Source organism: Sardina pilchardus, chromosome 9 (genome assembly GCF_963854185.1).
Source record: "Sardina pilchardus chromosome 9, fSarPil1.1, whole genome shotgun sequence".
In the NCBI taxonomy this organism is placed as follows: domain Eukaryota; kingdom Metazoa; phylum Chordata; class Actinopteri; order Clupeiformes; family Clupeidae; genus Sardina; species Sardina pilchardus.
Window position 1 is genome coordinate 15,766,968 of NC_085002.1, and position 21,160 is coordinate 15,788,127.

At 42.4% G+C, this 21,160-nt stretch overlaps 1 protein-coding gene across 1 annotated transcript; it reads left to right on the forward strand.

Moving 5' to 3' along the window:
• The first annotated feature begins 1,811 nt into the window (after positions 1-1,811).
• On the forward strand, positions 1,812-11,968 carry pmela (premelanosome protein a). The gene is made up of 13 exons (XM_062544957.1): positions 1,812-1,946; positions 5,255-5,350; positions 5,631-5,777; positions 6,152-6,292; positions 6,612-6,773; positions 7,248-7,586; positions 8,033-8,517; positions 8,755-9,097; positions 9,299-9,487; positions 9,724-9,826; positions 10,304-10,509; positions 11,253-11,343; positions 11,776-11,968. Exons 1-13 carry the CDS (start codon positions 1,892-1,894, stop codon positions 11,927-11,929), a joined length of 2,511 nt encoding a protein of 836 aa, XP_062400941.1. The 5' UTR covers positions 1,812-1,891; the 3' UTR covers positions 11,930-11,968.
• Positions 11,969-21,160: the final 9,192 nt, after the last annotated feature.

Genomic DNA, 21,160 nt, shown 5'->3' on the forward strand with positions numbered 1-21,160 from the left:
TCAGGTGCTCAGTGGAATTTTATACGGGCTGTGGAGCACGGTCATAAGCACATGGGCTATCACATGCAGGTCAGCTTTACAAACCTCTTCACTGTAAGTCAAATGGATGGTTAGGCCCCCTGCTTCCTTCTGACCACACAGCCATCTGTATTGCTGTGATCTCAACAGGCTCCCGCAGTGGCAACACAATCCATCTTCCTCGCCCTCAGGGGATGTTTCATGGAAGGCTGCTCCTAGATTACATTCAGAACATCAAACCATGCATTAAGGACATTTAGAGATTTCTGTAAAATCGACAAAAATGGGCTTATATGAGTGTTTAAGGTTTTTTTATAACACAGATATTAAGATATTTGTCCATACTAGGCTATGTCTGGAAGGTGCTCCAACATTTTTGCTAACATTTCTGACAGAACATGTTGAAATTAATAATCAAAGGTAAACGGACACCAAGTGACTGGTCACTTTTGTCCCCCAGGTCTTTATGATGACCACTTCCCAAACTGCTGTCATCCTTCAACGTGTCTGTTGATAAAATGAAGGTAGGTGTTAGTTGCACCATTTTTATATAATAAAGTTACGAAATATACATAATTTGATACAATTCTTAGGTTCGCAGGAGAGATAAATGAGTTCACATGCTAATCACATGAGGTTGCCACTGTTCGAACAACTATTAACACACAAATACTTGACTACGGGGGAAGAGGGTTGAAAAAAGAGCAGGCATGGAGGGTAATGGTAGTATATAGCTAATGAGACAGACAGTAGAGGATAATAAAAGGACAGCATTGATGTGCTCCCTCACTCTCTTGTCTTGTGATGCCTCGCACACAGCTTCGAGGCCTTTCACAGGAAGTCAAAGCATACGTCACCATACTGGCATGACTTGGCTGCTCTTCTTTCACATACCTTACTCGCAACAATCATTCCTTTTTATACGCTGGTGAACCATGCTCTAAGCAAATGCCCATAGTCACAGGTTTGAGAATATGGCGTTTCTGTGCGTAATGAATTATATATCAACTTACTCTTCAACTAGGCAGGCTCTTTGTTATCATTATCAATCTTTTATTCTTTGCCACTGCTCAGACGAAGGGGACACCACTCTCTAAATTCTGTGCAGAGACTGTGTTGCTCAAAATTATGTTGAATAAAAACCCTCTCTTGTTAGGTCAACAAGGTCATCAAAAATACAGGGTAGAGTTGAGCAGAAACAGATGGGGCCCTCATTTAAAATATGGACAAAGTGTTACGTCTTATAAGAGTAAAATGCAAAACAGTATTTACATAGCTGAGAAAATGGCAATATACATAGGCCTTTATAAAGACGAATACAAATAAATCTTTTAAAAAGTAAGTAATATAAAGAAGAGTGACATGTTAGTTTTCAGTCTAAACATGTCACACTCGTAAGTTTCCATTTTTGTTGACTAATTGGTTTTTTTTATTTTACACATTTATATTCATGTTCAAATATGAATAATTTCCCAGCGTTGAGAACATTTGATGCATTTTACACTTAAGCCTTTGCCCATCTTTCAAAGGCTTATTATGTTAACTGAGATGATTAAACTCTAGCTAATGTTTAAGCTGTAATTATGGAGGTATCCATCTGAGTGCTTAAGTATTTCAGAGGTAATTAGGAGAGGGGGGGAGGTGTATGGATCTCCATAAAGAACCTGAGTGAAATTGATGGGTGGTGTGCAGAGTGATGTCAGAGTCTAGAGGTCTGGTTAGGGTAATTAACGGAATCCGACTCATTTAAAGAGGGGCCAGCCCAAGCGAATAGTCTCAGAGTGGAGCTTGGCTGGATGTTTGGGATATTCATACAGGGGGAAACTTTCTGACAACAAGTAGGGACGAAAAAGAAAACAAGAAAAAAAGGACAATGAGACCTGCTCTGGTGGTCCTGGTGTTAACTTTATCAGCTTTGACAGTTGCAGGTGAGTGTTTGAGTTTAGAGCTATGATGTATCTATGTGACACCTCAGAAAAGTAAGGCAAGTAACTAGTACATAAATTAAGTTGTGGGGATTGACTGAGAATTTCAGTTATTCTAGTTCTGTAATGCTGTTGTATGTTATGAGAGATGTACAAGGCATTGTTTTGCTTTGAATGTTGTATGTTATCCATTAGTCAATTTTAATTGATAGTTTTAATGTCAGGTGCCGTGTGTAATACATTGTCTCAGACACGGGTCAATTCATGAGACGGACAAAGCGTTCATTCATGATTTTTCATCTAGCATGTCAGAACAATTTTCCATACTTTTATTTTGATTATTCTGTGGTCATAACAATTTTCTCAAAACCAATACAATTTTCAGGCATTTCTTTTGTCTGGAAGTCAGAGTGGTTGGTTGTTTTTGTTATTAATGTGGAATAACAGAATAATCATTTTATTAGGAATCAAGACATTTCTTTTACTTAATCTGTTTGTGTGTTGGTCTTGTGTGTATTTGTCTGGTTATATTATAGAATGTTGGGACTTTGATGTTCTAAAACATTCTAATCAAATAGTTGAATATTTGATTGTCCGACAACTTAACATGGCTATCAGGCTCTTAGGGAACAAATTCCATGGTCATGTTATAATATAATTACTATGACAACACTGGGAACTTTCTAGATTTTGAAAGTACCACAACAACAACAATTTGAGAGAATTTGAGAAAGTGCTGTCTGCAGCCCCTGTCAAATCCCTAGCGATATTTGCTTTCAGAAAGTATGAACAGTTAAACCATTTGTTCTACATATTAATTCACTGTGGTAATATTTTAGATGAATGAATTATATTGACAGTACATTCAATTACATGACATATCTTTTTATTTGTCAGTTAAATTGAACTTAATTGTAAGTATTAGATAAAGTGAACTGTGTGTACCAATTAGTTGTTTTGCACACTGAATTAATTAGTTCCCTTTTTGTGATTAGGAATACCACTGTGTCACTGACTTTACCGTGTCACTGACTTTGACAACTTTTCCCTCATAGTTTACAAAACAGGATCCCTGAACTTTCCATAGATTGGATAGAAAGAGAGCAGAGGGGGGGTGGCACGAGAAAAAGAGAGAGAGAGAGAAAGAGAGAGAGGCACAAGATGAAAGGGGAAGGGGTGTGAGACAAAAGAGAGAGAAGGAGAGGGGTGAAGGATGGAGACTGCTGTCTGAGCCTTTGCCCATTCCTGGCTGTGGGATTACGGCTGCGTGTGCTCAGCTGAGAGTCACATGAAAGGGATTGCGAGGGATTGCCAGAACCGTGTGACTCCCACCGCCTGGAACCTCACCAGTTATGCAGCCCCTCCTTCTCCACCCCATCTTTGCTCCCCTCCGGTAATGCTGTTCAGCGGCACATTCGGCCCCCTCAACCTCTCCACAACCCCACACTTCAAGCTCGTGCTCTGTGATCCCTTAGGGAAAGCCAGTGAAGCATCTGCTCTCTGGTGACACACCCTTGCCCTGCCCTCACAATCCACTAAGACCCTTTGGGAAATTTGGTCAAATATCCATGGTCACAATCGCACCCTAAATCCCATGACCTAAGAAGTCACCAATACCTTTGATCTTGACCTTTGTTGAAAGTTAGTCAAATATCCCCAGACCTACCCCACCTCCCACCCCCTCTCTGGCCTGTCCCTCCCACATTAGTACCATCCATCCTGCCATATAAACCTCAGAGCCTTACCTTGTCCTTACCAATTGCTGATCACCTATCATCTTCTTAAAGCAGTAGAAGCAGTCCAACAGCCCAGGCGGCTCTGATTAAAGATTGTTAATGTGTTCACTGGCCTCTTGTTGTGATATCAGCGATGCTGTGAGGGCTTTTCTTTCATTTGCACAATGTAGCTATAGTGGCACCTTCCAACAACAGGAATTGGTTTTCCTTGAGGGCTTTTAGTAATGCATGCATCATTCTGTCAATGACCAGCCTGCGATGAATCCTAGTTATCTGGACTTTGACATTACCATGGTGGAAGACTTTTATTCTATTCTATTTCACTCGTTCAGATGAAGTGTGACCTTGGATTAATGGTCACTTGTGTGACCTACTTGTGGTTAAGGCTTTAACTTGGACACAGTTGGCATCATCATGTGCTTCTATACTTTAATACTTTCGCACACATTTCATTCATGCACTTTATGGTTGAATTTATCACGAAAGTGCCCAAGTTCAGTGGCAGCAAGACAAACAAAAGATTCTACCTCTCCATCATTGTGTCTTGACTCGTATGGTGCAATCTGTGTTGTGCTGCGTTAGTTGTATTTTTTATAAACAGCATAAAGCCATGAATAAGAATCTCAACTTTTGTCCTATCTCTCTGAAAAGAAATTGTCTGCAGTATTTGGAATTTGGAATTCTGCATTTTTTGTTATGGAAATATGTTCAATATCTTGTGGAGGGGATTTCCCAGGCTTCTCCAGGCACAGCCTTCTGATATTTGGATATATTAACAATTTGAATTTCTGACATTGAACATCCTGGCCAAGACTTATAGAGCCATGGATCTTAGTCTTGGGCATGATACATGATATGCAACATAACCTTGCTCTGACTTTGTTGGGTTGGCAAACATATTAGCTAATCCTTCTAACTTGGTATAGTTGTCTTTTTGAGATCACTGCAAGTGTGTTTTCTCCATGAAATTGTGTAAAGAGTTCTATTATAGAGGCAATCACTCGTCCTGATTATAAAATAATCAAGTTAATAGGATCACATGTTGCTGGCTGCCGATTGCCTTCCTAATGCCCATGAAAAATAACAAAAATGGGCCAGCTTATTGCCACATGATGGCTGTGTGCTGAATAGCAGTGGCATGTGATTTCATATTCAAAGTTCAAAAGATCCTGTCAGAATGTGCATTGGCTGAGATACCTTCAAAGTTCAAGTAGATGAGAGTTTGATGAGTATCAGTATGACCATATTATTAAACTAACTGCATTTTGAGAGGTGCCACTATATTATGAACATACTCTACCTTAGTTGAGTGGTTCAGGCAATTATATGAACAGCAAACACAGAGAACAGTGATACGGTCATTCCAAAGACCATAAAACTTCATAAGTCTGTGGCCTTACAAGATGTATTGCCTTCCTGTTAAATAATTAACACAGCTGTCATTTTGACAGATGACCATTCATAAAAGAGAAAGCGATGTGAGTATTGCATAGTGACGTAAAAATGTAAAGTGTTGAACTGTACGGAGGTATTGTTAATCCCTTAACATTTCTTTTAAACATTCTGTTTTCACAGATGCTAAGACTCGCTTCTCACGATACCGATCATGGAACTCACGAATGTATCCGGTGTGGAGAGATGGAGATTCCAGATACAAGAACTGCTGGAGAGGTGCTCTTTTAATGGATGTTAACACCAAGTGTAGAGCCTTTGATAGAACTGTGTGTGTACACTGTTAATCAGTCAAAATGTTTTACACTTTGTGATAAAAAAAAACAAAACAGAATTTTTACTTGATGCAATATTAGCAAAATAGTTTTTAAGATATGGCCTCGAGCAGATCCCATGAATGACAGGCCTTTTTTAAAGCCCAAACACTATGAATTATTTTGACAAATGTAAATGTGAATGTAACATCATCAATACAACTCTTGTTTTTTGCTTTGTCTAGGTGGAGAGGTGACATTTGAGGTCAGAAACGATGCACCAACGTTGACGGGCGCAAAAGCAACCTTCAACGTTGATGTGCGTTTCCCCCCAAATCAAACATTACTCGATGATGGACAAGTGGTGTGGACTAGAAACTGCACCGTTGATGGTAACAACATTAGAACACACTTATCTAATGTAAATACTGTATGTACAGCATCGTGAACAACAAATGTGTACAACATATGATTTAGTACATCTTTTGGATATGACTAAATGATTGTTACATACTGTACTCTTCACAGATTTGCTTCTTTCCATACAATGTAACTTCACTTGATGCTGACACTGTAAGCTGTAACTTAAGATGAAACTGACCTGAAAAATTATCAGATGGATACATTTTAGATTTTTTAAGAGCCTAGAACCATAGACTGGAACAGAAGAGTCACATGATGTCACCAAAGCTGAGTGTCATGTGTGAAGCGGGTGAGAAAAAAAGATTGATGAGAGTCCTGAAAAGCTTGACTTGTTTCCTCACAGGGACTGAGTACCAGGCAGGGCAGCCAGTGTATGCTGACCGCAACACTCCAGACGAGTGGACCGGCGTCTTCCCTGATGGCACCCCCTTCAGGGGAAGCTCTGGCAGGAAACCACGCTACATCTACGTGTGGAAGACATGGGGTATTCACTCAAACACACACACACTCAGAGGAAAAAACATGTGTCTTGTCTTTTTCTGCCTGTGTGACAAATATTGTTTTGTTTTTTTTCCGTAAAGTGTATTATGGATGTGCCAATTTATGGGTAAACAGTGGTAGCTGTCTCATCATTTTGCTGACATTTGGTATAATGTTACATAAAAACAGTTGGGTAAAGTCTATTCTTTAGGAGTAGGAAACTTGGAGAATTGACTTACCGGTAATCAGTTAAAAACAGACATGTCTACAGCAAGCATAAGGATACTAAATGACCCAGCTTTCTATTTGAATCTCCTCTGTAGGACGTTTCTGGCAGGTGGCAGACGGTCCCTCCTCCTTCCTGACCATCGGCACCGATAACGTTGCCCTGGGCTCCTACAACATGGAGGTGGTCATCTATCACTGCCGCGGCAAAGACAGGTTCATCCCCCTGGGTTACGCCTCCACCCAGTTCTCCATCACAGGTACTGTAGGCTGCCGGTTACTGCCAAGAGTAGTGGGGGGTAGCACTCAGAGATCGATGGGCTGGGATTTTAAAGGAGAAACTGAATAAGGGTGTAAAGTGAAGGACAGACTGATGGAGGGGCTCATGGGATGTTAAAATTTTCACTGTTATTATACTGTTATTATCTGACTTTTTGATGTACAGTATCTTGTATTTTAATGTGTTGTATAACTGAGTCATGTATTGAGGTGCTATGACCTCTTTTGTTTTCCTGCTTCCTGTGTAAGTAGGCCTCTCATGAACCCATCTGTGTCCACTAAGAACAGATGCAAGTGTATTTGCTTGAGAATTACTGCGTGAATGAAAAATTGAGACTTTTACCAAGGATTTATTCATTTTACTACCATAAATGAAAATTATAGATTTTTTCCTTCCTCAGATAAGTTGTAGGCTACGGTCTTGTAACACAAATTCCATAAATTTTTCTCTTCAGACCAGATTCCTTTCAGAGTTGCCATTGCCCAGGTGAATGACGTGAACCAGCTTGACCAGAGTTTCGTCCAAAACCGCGCCGTCTCCTTCAACATCAACCTCCACGACCCCAGCCAGTACCTGAGTAGCTCAGATGTGGCCTACACCTGGGACTTCGGCGACAACAGCGGGACCCTCATCACCCGGGAAAACACCGTCACGCACACATACGTCTCTGCTGGCGCTTTCAGGCCTCAGGTGGTTCTCATGGCATCCATCCCCAACACCTGTGATCCCAACCCTACCATCGGAGGAGCCACAGTCCAGCCCACTCTCCCACCTGTGGACCCTGACACCACAGGTACTGTAGGAAACCAGTCAGGGGCATCTTTACTTAAAAGCTCGTCAACCTTTGATTGTAGCAATTTCCAGCACTTGTGGAAAGAAGGACGGTTGAACACTGTCAACTACTATTGAATGATCTAGTAGGGGCGCTGGTAGTGTAGTGGTTAAGGAGGTGTGTAGTAGCCTGAAAGTTGGCTTCCGCCGTTGTGCCCTTGAGTTAGGCACTTAACCCCAAGTTGCTCTGGGGACAATGTGATCCTTTATAATATAGTTGGCATATGTAAGTCACTTTGGACAAAAAGTGTCCTCTAAATGTAATGTAATGTAGCGTGATACAAATGTAACTGAAACATAGGATATTCATTCATCTCCTACACTTACAAATTCTTTTTCTGTGCTCATCTTAGTTGTGGAAAAAAAACTGTTGAAAATATCCAAATTGCTCTCCTTGTGTCTTCTCAGGAGATGATTCTCTCACTCCAGTAGAGGAGGTCTCTGCAGGGGCAGCGCCAGCCGCTGATGTCCCCGCCCCCACCGAAGCTGGAGACATCGCCCTGGCGGTGCCCGCCTCTGCCGCTCCAGCTGCCGAAGGAGCTGTTGTAGACGCTGACGCTGCTGCTGCGGATGCTGGCACAGATGCCGACGCAGTTGTAGACACTGCTGCTGCTACTGATGCTGATGCTGCTGTTGCCACGGACACGGCTGCTGATGCTGCGACCGCTGATGCTGCTGCTGCAGCTGATGCAACCACTGTTGATGCTGCAGCTGCCGATGCTGAGACTGTTGATGCTGCAGCTGCCGATGCTGCAACTGTTGATGCTGATGCTGCAGCTGCCGATGCTGAGACTGTTGATGCTGCAGCTACTGCTGTTGATGCTGATGCTGCTGCAGCTGATGCTGCCACTGTCGATGCTGCTGCAGCTGTGGATGCAGCTGATGCTGCCACTGTTGACGCTGCTGATGCTGCCACTGTTGACGCTGCTGATGCTGCCACTGTTGACGCTGCTGCTGCTGATGCTACTGCTGTCGATGCTGCTGCTGCTGATGCTGCAACTGTCGATGCTGCTGCTGCTGATGCTACCGCTGTTGATGCTGCTGCAGCTGCCGCAGACACAGAAGTTGCCGCTGCTGAGGCAGTTGACACCGCCACTGTGGCTGAAGACCCAGCTGTCCCAGTTGCTGAGGCTACCGTTGTTCCAGTCGTAGAAGCGGCAGCCGACGCCGAAGCTGCTGACGCTGCTGTCGCTGGAGAGGACGTTACCGTAGACCTGGCAGCCACAGTTCTCCCAGAAGCCCCCGCTGCAGAGGATGTTGCTGTCGCAGTTGCGGACGCGGCAGCGGTCACTGAAGCTGCGGCAGCAGCTGGGGATGTGGAGGTCGTTGCTGCCCCCACGGTGGCCGTGGTGCCCGTGGCTGATGAAGACGAGGTGATAGTGACCGTGAATGACGCTGTTGCCACAGAAGCTGCTGTAATCGCTGCAGCCACTCCTGAGGAAAATGAAGTAGTGGTGAATGTTGTAACTGCAGGTGGGTCTAAAATGATTGTAGAATATTTATTAAATGTATTAAATTTAGTTATGATGTATTTTAATTGCAAAAAATGTTTAAAACAATACATTGCCATTGAGTGGTGTTTACTCATTCAAAGATATGGAGATGGTTTAAGGGAGAGTAAAGCATAGAAGAGATTTAGGCTCTTAGCTCTGTATGTTTTGACTTCACCTACAGCTCCAGTGCCACCCACAGTAGCAGCAGCGGTTAATGAGATCGGTGCCGAGGTGGAGGTGGAGGCAGGCATGGTGGCGGCCCAGGTGGCCTTGGTCATCGCCAAGAGACAGGCTCCCGAGTTACCACCGACGGAAAATGGCTGCAATATTTTCCGCTATGGCTCCTTCTCAACCGACCTTCAGATTGTCCGTAAGTCACATCCTTTTCTCATGCCCGTCTATTGACCCAGAGTGGAACTGAGTAGAAATTATGGGAACATAACATCTTCAAGAAAGATGAGAGAAAAGTAGGGCCAGAATTGAAAATGTCTCTACTGTTACCTCATAGAGCAGGAGATAAAATGACGTTGTTATGCATGAGATGCAATTATATTTTGATGTTATATTAAGAGTGTATTAGTCATTTGAATCTTTTGTTGTCCTTAGAGGGGATTGAAAATGCAGAGATTGTGGAGGTGAATAACGTGGTGACGTTGACTACGGAGGTGAATCAGAATGCTGTCGATCTCACTATCACCTGCCAGGGGAGGTAAGGCCACTCTCACACACTCATGAAAAGTTATTCTTCATAAAGTTATTGATCATGTCAAAATTTGTGCTAGCAAAACGTCAAAACATTCTCTAGAATTAAAAAATGATGACATGATCATTTCATGAAAAGGATTGGACCTGGAGATTGAGGGCCCTGTTATATAAACACAGCTTCTTCTCGAGTTCTTAAAATATATTTTCTTTTTTTCAAAACTTACTTAGAAAGTAAAAGTAAAATAATGTTGTCTGCCAGTGAGCTTTCAGTTGTATTTAGAGGTTTGATATCTGGTACGTTCTCTATCCCAGGACAGTATATTAAGTATATTTTTGGAGCAGGGTGATGCAGGACCTGGTATTTCAATACATACAGGAACGGTGCACCAAAAAAAAAAATGTCTATGTCTATGTCTATCAGTCTATGTTCCACCGCTATCAGTTCACACTCCACTCTCTCCCTTCTCTCTGGTGTCCGCAGTCTGCCCAGTGAGGTGTGCACAGTGGTGTCGGACGCCGACTGTGCCACGCCAGTTCAGACGGTGTGCAGCGCCGTGGCTCCCGCTCCCGAGTGCCAGATGATCCTCCGTCAGTTCTTCAACGACACCGGCGTCTTCTGCATCAACGTGTCGCTCACCAACGACGTCAGCCTGGCCGTCGCCAGCGCCATGGTCAGCGTGACAGTCGGTGAGTTGGTCTTACCTCTCTCAGGTGTTGGTCTCACCCTCTCAGGTGTTGGTCTCACCCTCTCAGGTGTTGGTCTCACCCTCTCAGGTGTTGGTCTCACCACAGTCCACCGTTTTGGACAGTTTATTAATTTATTATGAGCTTATATTAATTTGAATTGTGTCCGCAAGATACTCTGGCCACGAGCAATGATGCACGTTACGTTTACCCCAACCATCTGGGGTAACCGATCAAATCGGTGTATCTGATTATGGGCAGGCCAGGTAAATATTGGTCATAGTGTTATCCAATTGCGTCAAAGAGAATCAGTCAGAGTAAACATTGGTCATAGTGTTATCCAATTGCGTGCAGTGAGATTTTCAAATGCATGTTTGGTGTCACCCCTTCGAGTTGGGCCATTTTCATTATTCGTGGTCAGACCCGTAATCTGAAAGATTCCAGGGTCTGGTTTACTACCAGGCTAGGGGTTTTATGAATGTGATGGCATAGGACACATGCATATATACTATCCCATATCAGACTTTTTATGCTTCTCTTCATGTATGCAGCTTTGACATCCATCATAATATAATTACTAAGGGGCGGTGTTGTTGAATTTGACTAGTTTTAGATTCCAAAAATCATTGACATTGAATGTAATATAAAATAAAGTCAGAATAAAGTACAGCTCATCATACAATACAATATATCATATATATCTCTGCACTGTTTAGTAATGGTGGGTTTTTATTTTTTGCTTGCAGGACCAAATTCATCAGCAGGTGGCGCCATCGGAGCAGTGATGGGGATTCTGGTACTTGCCTGTGCAGTTGGGGTGATTGCTTTGGCCTACCGGTAAGTGACTTTCCATGTCTTTGGTCTCAAAGAGGGGGCCTCTCAATATGGCAGGGCCCAGGGATATGACATAGGAGCATTTCCTTAATGTGAACTTTAAGGGAATTGTTTCTCAGGTACAGTGTGTGCAAATACTCACAGGGACATTCTGCAACTCTGCCAGTGGCTTTTGCTGTGTAACACAGCCAGACAGCTACTCTAAAAGGCTAACAAGAGAGTAATATTATTTACATGGCCAGTGATGTGAACAGACTATGGAATCAGAATCAGGTTTATTTGGGAAAGTGAACTTGTACACACAATGAATTTAGTTCTGTCCGATGGTGTCACTCCAGCAGTACAGACAATGTAACATACAATATAGAAAATATATCAAAAACAATAAAGACTATATGGGTCCACTCCTTGACACACATTTGTGTTTCCAACCAGGCGCTTTAAGCAGTACAGGCCTCTGACAGAGGACTCGTCAGACAGTGCCCTGGGCAGCTCAGGAAGGACCTCGGTACCCCTGCTACTCTGGAACCTTCTCAGTCGCCACTCAGCGGGGGAAAGTCGTCCTCTGCTTCAGGGACGCGTGGTGTAAAACGTTTTTTTTTACGAGTGTGTGTATGTCTGTGTGTGTCTGCGTCTCTGTGTGTGTGTGTGTGTGTGTGTGTGTGTGAGAGAGGGAGAGCGAGAGAGAGAGAGAGGAAACACACGTGGTGTCTTTCTCACACACACACACTCATACACACTCACACATATACAAAATAGACACACACAAGCACACACATACTAGCACAACACAAAATCCACAGCTGTGTTGGTCTCTGTTGATGCACTGCTGATAATAAAATAAACATGTGGAAAAAAATGTATACATTTTGTAAACATGAGAGGAGGAAAGAGGTCATTACAGGATTTTTTCTACCTAGTATTGCGCACACAAGTGTATATAAATATATACCATATTATTTCGACCCGTAATATATACCTATATTTCATTTAATAATCTCATGAACATGTTTAAAAATGTGCCGTTTTTATGTTTCCCTTTATTTTCTGCTTCACTTCATTTTGTCTCAACAAGCATGAAAGCCTTTGAATCTAACCTGGCATCACTGTGGCCTTGCTAACGCTAAATTATCCATCCTGCTGCTGTTACTTCATAGCTGTCTCTTTGATGACCTAGTTCCATATAGCCAAGCTGGAGTGAAGCTTGCACTAAAACAAATCTGTATTTTTTTTTATTTGTTTGTGTCCTTAACTGTATTATAATAACAGGCCATGACTAACTGTTGCATGGTTGATTGTTTTGCCATTGAACATCATTTTCTGACATGTTTTCCTTCGATCATGTCATAGTGGAAAAACTTTTGCTAACTGATGTTAAATATCACATATGGATTTATCTGACATTTCACCTGCTAATCCACTAACAAAGAAGAGAAGCAAATTAGTAGCGAATTAACGTGGGATTATATCCTTTAAATTAAAAGTATAACTATTTGCACTGAGTACAAGAAATATATCACTATCTGTGCTCAATCTTACACTATGGGGCAAGGTTGCCAGTATACAGGAGTTGGACCACCATACTGCAGATATTTTGCAGTGTCTTTCTGTTTAGGTGACATTTCCCATGTTCTGTGATGACTTAACCAACTGAAATGTGACTTTCGAAAATAGTATATTGTGTATCTATTCAAGTTTTTTGTTAGGTGTATATTTTGACCAAGATAGGAAACAGTAATGAATCTTTTGTTAAGAGCAAAAAAGAATAACTATCATTCTTACACTGACAACCTCAGGAAAGCACACATTTGAGTGCTCGTTAGATATGTAGAAATGTTCTTTTTCCCCAAATTCAAGAGTAATTTTCTTTTGTTGTAACTCACAGGGTCTTCTGAAATGTATGTACAGAAATATTAAACTGTAACATATTGTTAAATTCTCCGTAAAATCAGTTTTTCTCCCTAACGTGGTGCTCCTGTATGAGGTCAGGTGTGTGATTTTCAAACAGGTTACGTTTTTGGAGGTGCATAATTCCATGGTTCATTTTTCCTCCACTAGGGGACATCAAGTTTCATTTGAGGTGAACATTGTTTAAAAACAGACTTTTGTTAAGTAAGCCGTGGAAATTGGCAAAACCACTCCATATCAACTCTTCCAGTAGGCCTACACCACTATATTACTTCACCCTGGGAAATCTCAACAACACTGGATGTGTCATTCAGAAGAGCTGATGATGCCTTACGACATAATCACTTGGAGTTGGAGCTTATGCCAAAGCACCTATTCCAGTATCTTCCAAAATATTTTCTTTCAAGATGATTTTCAAAAATATTGAATACACAATGCACAGACAAAACAAAACAAGACACTGCCTGAAACCAAAACATCATTAGCTTTGAAGTACCTCCCACCGGCTTCAGACTAAACAAACTAAAGTTTTTTTCTAAGATCACTGCACAACTCCAGACAAACATGCATCATTCAGGACAGACAAGAGGAACTTTCTGAATATTCCTTGCAAAATGTAGGTCACTTGCCACCCCCACCCCCACCCCCAAAACTAAGCCTCAAGGAGGAAACTGGCAAATTGAAGCATGACTAATAGGAAATAACACAGCACTATAAACAGCGACATCCTGGGAGGCTGTGATGACCACTCAGCTAGTGTCAGCGTTAGCATGGCTTGATTTGCTTTATTTCATTTCTCTAATTCTACTCATATTTCCATGAATGGCATAGTGCAGTTGGTTAGTAGTAGTAGGTCAGTCAGATACGTAACATGTGGCATTTCTATGGCTCATCTGCAGTGAAACATCTAGGGAGGCAGACTCGGACTTGTATTGCACAGAAGGCCGTGATAATGAATTAAATAATAACTACAACCTTACAACATTTTTCTTACTCACAACTGACCAAAGTCATGTTGAGTAATCCAAGTCTGTAAACTCCCTAAAGTTGACGTAGACCATATCCCATCAGATCAGTTGCAATACAACATTTCGAGGAACTTTGCGAGCAGATTTTTTTTTTCCAGTAACCCAGTGATTCTGTTCATATATAAGTATGGACGTCGTCTGTGCGTCTGTTTGCAGGCAAGACAAGGGACACTAAATATGCTGAGACAGCTTCCTGGAAACATGAAGGTTGTTCCAACTGGCAGAGAGAGAGAAAGATGGAGGGGGAACAGAGAGAAGGGGAAGGGACACTAACTGAAGGGGGAGTGCAGAGAGAATGAGGGGGAGTGAGAGACGGAATAAAAGGTGAAAAGGGCAAGAGAGCTTTGACAAACAGACAAACAGAGTCCAGATATTAACGGGAACACGACTTGCCTGTCTGTGCATATAGCCTACTGTGTGTGAGTGTCTATACCAGCAAGCCTGGGCATTCTTATAGAAACCCCTCTCAAATAACCAGACTTACGCCGACATTGTCTTTCAGTAAATAAGTATATGCAATGTAACCTGTGCTCATACACACTTGTTTTGATTTTATGACTTGCACTCAACGCACTCCATTTCTACAGCTATTATTTCCCTGGATCCACAAATATGTGTGGGTGGCTGTCAGGAGGCCTATATGTAAATAAAACTGATGTGTTTGATGGAAATGGATGGGGGAGGAGGGCTACGAAGAGAAGAGACAGTACATGCACAGACATAGCTACAGAGAAGGCTGAGATCCATGCATCCCAACACAGGATCACTGCCCCCGCAGCACAGCACATTCCTTAACCGTGTTTGTGTCTGTGTGTATGTGTGTATGTGTGTGTGAGAGAGAAATACGTTTATTAGTGTGTGTGTGTGTGTGTGTGTGTGTGTGTGTGTGTGTGTGTGTGTGTGTGTGTGTGTGTGTGTGTGTGTGTGTGTGTGTGTGAGGGGGGAGCTTTTGGGGGAAATCCTCAGAAGTCCCATTCTAGCCTTGAAGGCCCAAACACAAAAAGGACTGAGAAGAGAAACCTGGAGTGAAGTGGGGTGAATCATGACGGTCTTGTTTAACTCCTGTCTGTCTTCTCTTCTCTTCTCTTCTCTTCTCTTCTCTTCTCTTCTCTTCTCTTCTCTTCTCTTCTCTTCTCTTCTCTTCTCTTCTATCCGTCTGCTCATCCCAACAATACACTTGGTGGGGTATACTGCTAGGACCCAAGTCAGTGTGAAGTTGTATGCATGTTAAATAATAAAGATATCATTAAAGACGAAAGATTTCGTCTCATAAACAAAAGTTATGACGTGACAGCATTTCATGAAAGAGGGAATCATTCTTTACAATCTGTTGAAAGGCCACATGGCAAATGTGGTACAGTAAAAGTGGATTCCAGTCATGTACAGAGTTAGGACGATTTAGAGAAAACACATTCTGACACATTACACCTAAATTGGTGCTATATGGTGTGAGAAGTATTTTCCTTCAAAATGGTGGTTGTGGGATAAGATGAGCCACCAGGCTAAGTGGAGCCAGCTGACTATTGCATTGCATCTGTAAGATTTTTAAGCTTGGCTTGTTTCTGTGACCTCATTCTATATGGTGCCTTAGTGTTACTAGAACTAAAGACAGCAAATTAATCAAACTTTATTAAGTTCATTAAATAAGCGAATTCAAAAGGTATTATAGGCTTAAACTTGTCTTTTTTTATATGCTTAAACTTGTCTGTTTGGAAAATGTTCAGTTAAATGTTGATGTTTGTTATTGTTTGCAGAAATGGAATTATTGTTTGATGAAAATAAAATTTTTTCAACTGAAGTTTTTGTTTTAGCCTAACTTATCCCAAGCTGTTGCAGAACACTTTGAATTTTTGATTGGTGTGAAGGTTACAAAACAAATCCTCTTTGATACAGTACATTAGAATGATGAAGAATGTAAAAATGGATCATCTTACTCCTTCATGTTATCAATTGAGAACCTTTTCATAAGCCACAACATGCAGATGAAAAATAAATGTATGTTGCTGTTGGGATTTTTCCATTCATAAACACTTACATCACTTACAACTTTTACTTTACGTGATTGAGTAAAACTTCAGTCAAGTCATGATGAGTATGGCTGAGTTTTACTGTGGCACTCCTCTGACTTCCATAAAGGATATTGTTGGCTAAGGTGTGTTTATCATCTTCCTTGTGTGTTGGTCATGGCATGGGCATCATAATGAGTGGCATTCATCCAGTTGATGTGATGTCATATTTAGTGGTAGCTTAGTAACTTGGTAAAAACAAACAGCCTGCTGCCAAAAACATGGAAACTGATGGGGACTTCCACTTTTATATTTTTTCCAACATTTCCAGTTATCAATTTTGGGATTTTCACACACTAATTTTGACGTTTCCCAGAGACGCTATTTGCCAGAAAATGTCCGAATATCCTATTCTCTCAGAAGTTCTCAGGAATCACATGAGCAATCAAGGAGCTTGAAGAAAAGACAATGAACATTTGTTGTGGTTCTCTTTCTGCGTCAGGAGTACTAAATGCAACCATATGCTCATATGCTCGGCTCATCGTGAATCACATTCTTTGACCCCATTAAAAATAACACAAGACTGAGGCTGACAATTGTCTCTGATTTTGAGGTTCCTCGTGACCGGCCTGGGCCTGCCATAATAAGAAACATGTATCAACCAGAATGAGGATTAACACTTCAGGTGATATGAAAGGCTGAGTAATAATGCAACATGACCATGCTGACAGGGCTAGACATTAGTGGTTGCCCTTGGCTACCAAATTGTTACAAGTAGCAACCAGATCAACCAAAACCTCATTCCTGATTGCCAAGCAGGCAACCACTTTTAAAAGTTAATGTTGAGGCCTGCATGCTGACCAAGTGAATGAATGGGGTAATTATTTCTACAAATTATTGCTAAAAGTGAGAGCTGATTTGGTTCCTATGGTTCGGTTTGGTTTGGTTCCAGAACAAAAGAAGGAGATGGTGAGATGTGGATTTCATATAACGCCAAGGCTGAAGCCTTTTGAAACTGGGAAACATTTCTGACTATCCATAATATAGTTGATATTACAGTAGAGTACAAACAGTTTTTGATGATGCTGTGCACTATACGCAAGCATGACTTGCCCTGATGGATGGCCTTGATGGGGAGTGAAGAACCGGTGATGCATTGGGCAGTTTTCACCACCCTCTCCAGTGCTTTCCAGTCAGAGGCAGAGCAATTGCCATGCCATACTGTGACACAGTTGGTGAGGATGCTCTCAATGGTGCAGCGGTAGAAGTTCCCCAGGATCTGAGGAGACAGGTGGACCTTCTTTAGTCTCCTCAGGAACAGGAAGAAGAGACGCTGGTGCCTTCTTGATCAGGGAAGAGGAGTTGAGAGTCCATGAGAGGTCCTCAGAGATGTGGACACCCAGAAACTTGAAGCTGGTGACATGCTCCACCTCAGTCCCGTTGATAAGGATGGGGTTGGGTGTGACAGCTTTTGACTTCTTGTTGTCCACAATGAGCTCTTTGCTTTTCTTGATGTTGAGAGCCAGGTTGTTTTCAATGCACCACGTTGTTAGGTGCTGGACCTCCTCCCGGCGGTCTCATTGTCGTTGCTAATGAGACCTAACATCATTGTGTTGTCTGCCAACTTGACTATGGTATGCTGTCATAGGTGAGGAGGGAGTAATGGAGAGGGCTGAGCACACAGCCCTGTGGTATGCCGGTGTTCAGGGTGAGGGTTGACGAGGTGTGGTAATAGAACTTAACAAACTGCAGTCTGTTGGTTAGGAAGCCCAGAATCCAGTTACAGAGAGAGGTATTGATGACCAGTTTCTCTGAGTTTATTGATCAGTTTGGAGGAGATGATGGTGTTGAATGCTGAACTGAAGCCAATGATCAGTATTCTCACATACTGCAGGTGTTGCTATTGTCAAGGTGGCACAGCACGTTCCGTGGCGTTGAGATGGCATCCTCCATCCTCCTGTTCTGGAAGGGGTCCAGTGAGGGTGGTAAGCAGGTCTTCAGGTGGGCCATGACCAGCCTCTTGAAGGACCTCATGATGATGAGGGTGAGTGCAACTGGATGGAAGTAATTAAGAGTGGAGTGTTTTGGCACCAGCACAATGAAGGTGGTTTAAAAGCACACAGGGACAGCTGCTTGGGCTACTGCAGGTTGAATATGTCAGTCCAAACCTCAGTCCAAACCTGAGCGTGTCTGGAGATGCCATCGGGACCAGCAACCTTACGTGCATTAGTCCTACTCACATCAGTGGGGGAGAGCTTGAGTGCAGAGACCACAGCCTTGCTGGCCAGCTCCTTGTTGTCCCGTCAAAGCGGCCATAGTGGTTCATGGTACACTTAAAAAGAAGGGTTCTTGGGGTGTTCTATAGAACCATGCATGCTTTAAAGAACCCTTAGTGGTTCATTTGATGTGCTCTTCAAAATGGTTTAAACTTTAAAGTGCCATTTAGGGGTGCCATATGAAGCATGCAATGAACCATTTTTGTTTCTACAGTATATAGCATTTTCTTTTAAGAGTGTATCCATTCAATCAGCATGATGACACGCACAAGTTAACTTTTTCGGTTGATAAATGATTATTGTAGGTTATCAGTTGAAGCCATTTGAACATGAGGAAAAGCTTGGGGGTCTCTCACCACGCCCCTTGCTTCAGCCCTGTGCAGAAATGGTTAGTGATGTTTGTCCCTCCACACAACAACGCCAGGTAATGCTGTGCTGTGTGATTTGGCAGAATGAGGCATAGAGGAGTAGTGAGTTTGATGATGACCAGCAACCTGCATGTTATAAGCCATTGTTACAAGCACAGAAACAGGCAAATGTTGGGTAATGAAATCATTCTGGAGGAAACGGTGACGTGTGTATCAGCACGTGTGCATGCTGATTTGCCTTTGTATGTGTGCGTTCATGTGTGTGTGTGTGTGTGTGTGTGTGAGTACGAACAGAGGCATGAGAATGAGACCTGAAAGATATACTTATATTGGCAGAGCAGGTTGCAGCAGGTTACCAGTGCCTAACAACAATGTGGGCCATCTCGCTCTCTGGCTCTTCATCCAAAGTGCTGAGTGAATATAGAGATGAGAAGGAGATCAAGCTTAAGCTGGACACTGTAAAGTGCCTTGAGACTATGTGTTATGGTGCTCTGTAAATAATACTGAATTTAGTTTAAACTGAAGACGAACAAGTCGCCTCTTTCAGAAGACATTTAAAATACTGATACAGTCGTTCTCGACCGTGCTGTTTTTCTACAGCCGTTCCACTGAACAGCACTGTTTTACTTTCCATGCCCATAAAATAACAAGCAGAGCTTGTGCATAAAATGGCCGTCTGACCCACTGACCTTGCCAGGCAGCACCACACCCAGCCCTGACTGACTGACTGACTGACTGACTGACTTACAGACACACTCATTTGCAGCAGCTTGATTCAGACGAGTGTCTCAGCGACTGCTCCATATGATTTCACCTCCAGCTCCCCCTCAACTCCCTCTCGGTGCCACAGTTCTCCATCCAAGCCGCAAGGAGAGTGGGACGTGTCGCAACCACAGTCTTCCCTGCTTCCCCCATAGGGCCTGCACAGCTGCTTGAGAATCGCCTGCCCCAAGCTGTGGGCTTTCCCCCCCCCCTCGCTCTCCTCTGAGCCATGTGCAGACGGAGAAGCATTGCCGTGCCAACAAACTCTGGTTTTCCCCGCAGGCCATTGCTGTGTATATCTGTATCTAATAATTACTCTGACAAGACAGTCCAGCCAACCCCCTCATTCCAAAACGGTTCACCTCCTTTGCCCTGCCCAACACCATTCGAGCAGTCAGCGCTGGGTGTCTAAGCAGGGAAGAGTCAAATAAACTCTGATCTACCGGTCACACGGCAAGGGAAGAGCTGTTGTCGCCACAAAGGTAATCACAGGCTCTGTTATTCTTCTGGTTGAGAGGGTATGTGTTGCAGAGACATGTCTCACCTGCAGCATGGTCTTTACACTATACTCTCTGCCACAATCCACTTCTGGGAGGAAGATTCCGGAAGTTTTACAAATGGTAAAAAAAAGACTACAAAGGCAAATTTGTTAAGATGGTGTGGGCTCAGGATGAGAGTTTGAAAATCATGCACCACACTGACACACATGCAAGCATTTTGTATCTCTGTATTTTAAAGTTGAATTAGCAGCAAGGCATTGGTAGCTTTGGCCACATGTCTAGTGATTAGAGTACATAATTCTTCTCATCTTGTTTGGTAAAAATAATAATTTGTAGATATATAACTATATGCATTCTACCCTTTAAGATGAGACAACACTGGTGAAATTATCATCCTTACAATATTATTGTAATTTCACAGCCATACATAATCCAGCAAAACGGCCCATCTCTCAAACCAGTGATTATTTGCTTGGTATCATTTGTATAACTTGTAATTGCAGTAAATGCATGAGTTGTTGCTTGAACGATCCAATTTGTCACAGTTTAGCACATAATCTTCCCAGAAAACAGTGAGTAATTCTAAGAAGGTCTCTGGAGAAGCAAATATCTAAAATGAACTCTATCATTCATCGTTTACTCATCCTGTTCTCCTGAAACCAAGATGCAAAAACTATAGTTCCCATAATGACGTGACCTGACTCTTTTTTGTCACTTTTCAGTGACAGACGTGAATCAGTAGGCAGAAAATTACATAAATCACAGAAAAGGAAGCTTGTAACCATCTGACAATGCAGCAGATACAAACTGCTTTAAAAGGCAATGCTATTTGAGTGCATGAGATTATATTTTTGGGTCTCTGAAAAATAGGAAGCAATTTCTTTCGTTATTGTTCCTATTTAGCATGGATGCAGAGGATGTGTGTGGGGAACTTTGATGCACAGTGGAACATGCAACTGATTTCCTTTTTCA